An 8,008-nucleotide genomic window follows, 5' to 3' on the forward strand; every position below is an offset into this window, starting at 1 on the left:
CAATAAACAATTCTGGATCTCAGATTTGGAACTTAGTAGCTTATGGCCTGGTTCTGGTCCTGACCCCTTAGGACCGGAACTGCTAAGGAACTAGACCAATTACCCAGAATCAGATACACCCCTAAATCGCACCCTTCTATGTGTAGTAGATTGCTGTGAAACTTTGCAGACTAGTAGGGTCTCATATAAGGAGAACTCGACCTGATATCTGTAGTCATCTTATTGTTATTTCTGAGGAGATCTATTTTTTCCTCTTACATATTTTCTGGTTCTATTTGATAATTATCGATTTCTTCTTATTTCTGTTTGCATTTGTTCTTATTTTCTAATTCCATCCTTCAAGGTTTATATTTGATTTCTATTTTCATCTTCCATTGGTCGTTGCCTGGTTTCTTAAGGGTTTTAGTTTCTATTTGTTGATTCAATCTCCTTCTATGTTCACACAATTCAGGCACACATTCTTATCATAGTTTCCCGCAATTTGTGTCATTATTTCTTTTCATCCCTGCAATTCCAGTCATGGGAGCTGAGATCCAAGACAAGGGCTTGAAGAAGCTAGAGTACCTGTCCCTTGTCTCAAAGGTCTGCACCGAGCTCGAATCCCATCTTGGGTTTGGTGACAAGGTACTGGCTGAATTCATCACTGATATGGGTAGTAAATGTGAAAGCGTTGATGAATTTGACTCCAATCTAAAGGAGAATGGTGCTGAGATGCCTGATTATTTTGTTCGCACTCTTTTCACCATTATCCATGCCATTCTTCCGCCAAAACCCAAATCAGAAATGGATAGTAAGAAGGACACTTCCAGTAGTAAGATGACGATGTTTTCAGGTCTTGCAATTGCAGACAATAAGGAAAGGGCCAAGGAAATCGAGAAGGAAATTGAAGACGAAGCTAAGCTGAAGGATAGAGAAAGAGAAAGGGATAGGGATAGACACAGGGACAGGGACAGAGACAGAGACCGTGACATTAGAAAGGATAGACACAGAGATAGATATGACAATGAGAGGGATGATAGAAGAGAACGGGGTGGGTACAGAGATGACGACGATAGATCTGGCTCCAGGAGTAGGTCGAGACACAGCAGGCATGACAGAGATAGAAGGGATGAAGATAATGAGAACATTGACAGTCGGGATGTGGGGGATAGAAGAGACCGTAGAAGTCGGCAAAATGGTCATTACCATTCAGATGAGCCTGAACTGTACAAGGTTTATGCAGGTCGGGTGTCAAGAGTGATGGAATCAGGCTGCTTTGTTCAGCTGAATGATTTTAGAGGCAAAGAAGGTTTAGTACATGTTTCTCAGATTTCTTGTCGGAGGGTTGCCAATGCTAAGGATGTTGTGAAGCGGGACCAGGATGTGCATGTCAAAGTGATTTCAATGTCAGGACAAAAACTGAGTCTTTCAATGAGGGATGTTGATCAGACTACTGGCAAAGATCTCCTCCCGCTGAATAAGAGTTCAGATGATGATGCTTTGAGGGCAAATCCTTCTGACTCAAACCAGGGTCCTAGAACTAGAACAGGGCTTTCAGGGATTAAGATTGTTGAGGAGGATGATACTATCCCATCACGACGACCGTTGAAGCGAATGAGCTCCCCAGAGATATGGGAAGCAAAACAACTTCTTGCTTCTGGTGTTCTGGATGTTAGGGAGCATCCTATGTATGATGAAGGAGATGGGTTGATTTACCATGAAGAGGGTGCTGAAGAAGAGCTTGAGATTGAGCTGAATGAGGACGAGCCAGCCTTCTTGCAGGGGCAGAGCCGATACTCTATAGACATGTCACCTGTGAAGATCTTCAAGAATCCTGAGGGGTCCTTGAGTCGTGCAGCAGCACTTCAGTCTGCTCTTATCAAGGAGCGAAGAGAGGTACGTGAGCAGCAACAAAGAACTATGCTTGATTCCATCCCAAAGGATCTCAACCGTCCTTGGGAGGATCCAATGCCAGAGACTGGTGAGCGGCATCTTGCACAGGAATTGAGGGGTGTGGGTTTATCAGCCTATGACATGCCAGAATGGAAGAAGGATGCATTTGGAAAGGCACTGACATTTGGGCAGAGATCAAAGCTCTCCATACAGGAACAGAGGCAAAGCTTGCCAATCTACAAGCTGAAGAAAGAGCTTATTCAGGCTGTTCATGACAACCAGGTGCTGGTTGTAATTGGGGAGACAGGATCTGGCAAAACCACCCAGGTGACACAATATCTTGCCGAAGCAGGTTACACGACAAAGGGCAAGATTGGATGCACGCAGCCCCGTAGAGTAGCTGCTATGTCTGTTGCTAAGAGAGTGGCAGAAGAGTTTGGGTGTCGTTTGGGGGAGGAAGTTGGCTATGCTATTCGGTTTGAGGATTGCACTGGTCCAGATACTGTCATCAAGTATATGACTGATGGTATGCTTCTCAGGGAGATTTTAATTGATGAGAACCTCTCCCAGTATTCTGTAATAATGCTTGATGAAGCCCATGAAAGGACAATCCACACTGATGTACTGTTTGGATTACTAAAACAGCTTGTTAAACGACGACCTGACCTTAGGTTGATTGTCACTTCTGCCACATTGGATGCAGAGAAATTCTCTGGATATTTCTTTAACTGTAATATCTTCACCATTCCTGGAAGAACATTTCCAGTTGAGATCCTGTACACAAAACAGCCAGAAAGTGACTACCTAGATGCAGCACTGATTACTCTCCTGCAGATTCACTTGACGGAACCAGAAGGCGACATCCTCCTCTTCTTAACTGGTCAAGAAGAGATTGATCATGCATGTCAGTCTCTTTATGAGAGAATGAAGGGACTAGGGAAGAATGTACCAGAACTGATAATATTGCCAGTATACAGTGCTCTTCCAAGTGAGATGCAGTCAAGGATTTTTGAACCAGCTCCTGCTGGGAAGAGGAAGGTGGTTGTGGCTACCAATATTGCGGAGGCTTCTCTGACCATTGATGGAATATATTATGTCATTGACCCTGGATTCGCAAAGCAGAATGTTTATAATCCCAAGCAAGGACTTGATTCACTGGTTATAACTCCTATTTCGCAAGCATCAGCCAAACAACGTGCTGGACGTGCTGGGAGGACAGGACCTGGAAAATGCTATCGCCTTTACACTGAAAGTGCTTATCGTAACGAAATGTCTCCGACCACTGTTCCTGAAATTCAAAGGATAAATCTTGGATTTACTACACTGACAATGAAGGCCATGGGAATCAATGATCTTCTGTCTTTTGATTTTATGGACCCCCCTTCACCTCAAGCCCTCATCTCTGCCATGGAACAACTGTATAGTCTAGGGGCTCTGGATGAGGAGGGCCTTCTGACGAAATTGGGTAGAAAAATGGCAGAGTTCCCCCTTGATCCACCCTTATCCAAGATGCTTCTTGCTAGTGTGGACCTTGGATGCAGTGATGAGATTTTAACTATCATTGCAATGATTCAGACAGGAAATATCTTTTACAGGCCTAGGGAGAAACAAGCTCAAGCAGATCAGAAGAGGGCCAAGTTTTTTCAGCCTGAAGGGGACCATCTAACTCTACTTGCTGTTTATGAGGCGTGGAAGGCAAAGAATTTTTCTGGACCCTGGTGCTTCGAGAATTTTGTTCAGTCTCGATCTTTGAGGAGGGCTCAGGATGTCAGAAAACAACTTCTTACCATCATGGACAGGTATGAATCTCTATTCTCTCTTACTTCCTTTGGTTTAACTGTTATTTTTGTTCAACAGAATAAAAGAAGAGGAAAGCAAAAAGATCGTTTCGCTATAATGATCATTCATTATCAATTGGTCTATTTTTGTTTTCTAAGTAAGTATAACCTTTTTTGTGTGCGTGGAAATTAGTGTATTTTTGTTAGGCTTGTAAATAATAATTCTGGTGAAAGGTTTTAGAGCTTTATATCTTCTGTGCCATATTTACACATTGCCACTCTTTCATTTTAATGGATGGTGGTAGTATAGTAGTGATTACTTTATATCTAACATGTCTTGTGTAAAAGTCCTACGAGTTTTTTTTTTCCAACATTTTCTTTCTGGTTGTTTAAGAATCTCTTCATCTTTTGTGTTTTGTATTGTGTGTGGTTTTTGTCATTGTTTTCGAGATATATTATTGCATATATTAATGGTTATATGGACAATTTTTATGGTGTAAGGTATTGTCAAGTTGATATTCTGTTTGCTTTTAACATTGGATGCAGACTTGATGCTCTGTCTGTGACTAATTTAATGCAATATGGGTGCATTTTATCTCCTTCCCCCCACCCCCAAAAAAAAAAAGTTTTGACTGGGAATGCGATCTCTAAATCATTTTACTGTATTTTCAGGTACAAACTGGATGTTGTGAGTGCCGGGAAGAATTTCACAAGGATACGGAAGGCAATTACAGCAGGATTCTTCTTCCATGCTGCTAGAAAGGACCCTCTGGAAGGTTATAGGACCTTAGTTGAAAACCAGCCTGTTTATATTCACCCAAGCAGTGCTCTCTTCCAGAGACAGCCAGACTGGGTAATTTACCATGAATTAGTAATGACTACAAAGGAGTACATGCGTGAGGTCACTGTTGTTGACCCCAAATGGCTTGTGGAATTGGCCCCAAGATTCTTCAAGGTTGCGGATCCAACAAAAATGAGCAAACGCAAGCGACAAGAACGTATTGAACCACTTTATGATAGATATCATGAACCCAACTCTTGGCGTTTAAGTAAACGCCGTGCTTGAACACGTTTTATTTGTCTACTATTACTGTACATATTGTTTCTCTGTAATTTTATGAATTAATTTTGATATCCCAGCATCCTTTGTAGGTTCTTGATTCCAACCTCCCCCCCCCCCCCCCTTCTCCTCTTCCAATGGTGAAACAAGTTTGTGTTTCAGTCCATGTGGTTGAAACAACATAAGATGTAAAAAGCTGTTCCTTTTCATTTTGTATCCATTATCAACACTAAAAGGGTATTTGAGGATCAAGGACTTAAGTGCAGCAGTTGTAAGATGTAAAACCTATTAGATTTCCATTCATCAAAGAAATAGCATAAGTTGGTCCAGTTCAGTATTAATGATATCAATTGGATTTAACTTTTCATTTTCTCATAGTTTGTGGACTACTGGGGGTCGATTATTACAAACTCATGTCAGAATGGACTGGTCCCAACTGCTTTACATTTCACCTAGAATAAATTGATTTGTTTTGAATTTCCTTTCCATTTGTCTGCACCAGATGATGATTCAAGATTGACTCATCTCCACTGATACTGTTATGTTAATAGAAAGTGCAATGAACCTACCCTGATTTTTGCAGTCCCACATCCCTCCCTCTGCAACTCCCACACTGGCTCAGACCAGAACCACTTTTACCACTTTCCCCATATAATCCGGCTCAATTTGAATCCTTACGTGAATCAACAATGCAAAATCACATTTTCTTAGTTTTTTTCTCTCTCCTCCTTGTGAGTGAAATCACCTTGATCATTGGAAGTTATCCAAGCGAAGGCGAAGATGAGAGCGAAGACAGAAGACTGTTGGAACTCCTTACCGAATGTCAACCACCAGTAGCAGGTATAGTACTAGATCTTGATGATACTTTCGGGAATAGAAATGATATAGAAGATAGTGTTGCCCAAGCATGGGAGAATACTTTGGTTGGTTATATATCCCATGGAAAGCCTCATCATCGTGACAGAATCAATGGTAGCAGTGTGGATTACTACGTGCGAGATAGAAGTTTCTCTTATGGGAATGATCTTAGGAATATGTTAGATTAAGGCCCTTGCCCCTTGGAGTGTTGCAGGTAACCTCCGTGTTCTCGATAGATGGAGGGAAGATGATTTATGGGAGATCCAAAAGGTTGAATTTTGAGTAAAAGCTTAATCATATACCATAGGAACTCCAATCTTTGGAGTTTGCGTTTTAGTTGGTAGAAACCATGGGTACCCCTCACAAAGCAATGCTTGTTCAAGGAATGCAAATGGGATGTCGAATTCCGTACATTCGTTTTTGTATTGTCTTGGACATCAGAATGAAGCTGTCCTTTAAAATCCGGTGGTGGTCTAGGGTGCGAGTGGATCACTCGATTAAGTATGAGTGCTTGCCTGGATTTTGTTCTTATTGTGGCATTTTGGAACATGAGGAAGCACGATGTAAGGAGTTGTATCAAAGTTCAGAAACATCAAGCCACCGTAATGGGCCCAAAGATGTGTTTTAGTTCTGACCTTTGTGCTAGTGTTCCTAATGCTTGGCAGTTAAAGAATATGCTAAGCTTTACCATTCCAACCTTGGCTGAAGGTGGTAATGGAATTCATTCAACGATTAATCAGTTGGTTCTTATCGGTAGTGCAATGCGCCAGCCGCCGACTAGCCGAAGAGGGGGGAGTTCAATGGTTACAGCACCCCTGTGCGATGAGTAGGTCCAACATACTACCGTTACTTCCTAGATCAGTCCACCATCCACTCTCCGTGGAACCATTACTTACAATCCAATTTCTCTCTCCCTTCTTCAATGACCCACGATCCATTTAAACATCCAATTACTCTATTCAATTTTCCTTTACAATCCACAAATATTCAGTCTTTCAACGGTTTCCAGGACAACAACCCATCTTTATCTCTTCATGGAACCGTTATCCATAACTTAGTCTACCCATTCTTTAACTATCCATGACTTCTCTCATAACTTACCTCATCCTATTACCATCCAACCTCTTTAACGGTTTCCATGCTTTATCAACCTCTCTAATTAATCATCATTAAGTCCTGACCCTCAAGCGTTTACAATTCATCAATTGATTTCAACCCTTAATGCATATCAAAAGATTTTAAAAATTAACGTAGGTCTAGGGGTCCTTAACGTTAATGTTCATCATGGGGCTTCAAACTTTATGCACATCATGGGGAGTCATATTTTAATGCATATCAAGCAACCAATGGAGAAGTTATAGTAGCAAAGTGTCCGCCTACAACATCTTCAGCTTTTATACCATTGGCTTGTGATGGACCAATTTGGAAACTGCCATCATCTGGTATGTTAAAAATTGATACTCATGCTTCCCTCGCTTTGGATGCGGGTATTGGTGGAGTTGGTTTTATTATCAGGGACTGCCTTGAGGCACAGATCTTGACGGTTTCAGAGAAGTTACTTTTAACTTTGCTACTGTGGGAGAGGCTCTTCTGGTAAGGGCGGTGCTTAAGACAGCGGTGGAGGCTGGTCTTTTACAGGTTCAAGTGGAATTGAATGACGCAATTCTAATGCACTAGATTACAGATCCAGGTTGTCCTTGTACCCTCGAGATCGAACCACTTCTCAAAGACATTAGATTTCTTTCCTTAGTAATTGTAATTTTTCTTTTCTTTCAAGGGGAGCAAATAGTATAACTTATTTCTTTGCCAGGAAGACCCTCTCATTAGTGCGTATGACGGTTTGGCTAATTTCACTCCTTGGCTACATGATTTGTGTGTAAATGAAGCCTTGACTACTATGCACTCCTACCATCAATAGAATTCAATTTACCCCCAAAAAAAAAAAAATGATCAGTTTGGGCCTTCTGTTATAGTGCATTTTGGAATTTTGTATTTGAATTTGGATCATCAATGAATTTAACCCCAGAACGCCAAAATCATTGTAGAAGACATTGCAGTTGTCATCTCCAAGTCTCCAACCATATTGTAGTAATGGTTACTTGTTTTGGTTGGCACTGGAGTGATTCACAACAGCAGATAATCCCGCTCAGACATTTTTGAAGCTTTATTGTCTCTCAACCGGATTTTCATTTTTGTAATCACCATGATTTTGCATCTTTGGTAACTTTAAAGCAGGGGCAGCAGAATTTTTTTTAATTTTTAGTGTGTGTGTGTGTGTGTGTGTGTAGTACACGTCTTACCATTCTTGAAGCTTTTCTTGATAAACCCCCGGAAAAGGAAAGGTGTGAAAGAAATAATGGACCTTAAAGTGGACTTCAACAAAGTCTAGAAGGAAAAATTTAAACACAAATACCACAAGAACACAAATCAAAGCTTCTGT

The 8,008-nt window shown here is 41.2% G+C and overlaps 1 protein-coding gene across 1 annotated transcript; it reads left to right on the top strand.

The window, feature by feature from the left end:
* Window positions 1–442: 442 nt before the first annotated feature.
* LOC122641761 (probable pre-mRNA-splicing factor ATP-dependent RNA helicase DEAH5) lies at window positions 443–4,729 on the top strand. The gene is made up of 2 exons (XM_043835055.1): window positions 443–3,671; window positions 4,323–4,729. Exons 1-2 carry the CDS (start codon window positions 520–522, stop codon window positions 4,714–4,716), a joined length of 3,546 nt encoding a protein of 1,181 aa, XP_043690990.1. The 5' UTR covers window positions 443–519; the 3' UTR covers window positions 4,717–4,729.
* The last annotated feature ends 3,279 nt before the right edge of the window (window positions 4,730–8,008 follow it).

Source organism: Telopea speciosissima, chromosome 10, assembly GCF_018873765.1.
Source record: "Telopea speciosissima isolate NSW1024214 ecotype Mountain lineage chromosome 10, Tspe_v1, whole genome shotgun sequence".
Lineage (NCBI taxonomy): Eukaryota > Viridiplantae > Streptophyta > Magnoliopsida > Proteales > Proteaceae > Telopea > Telopea speciosissima.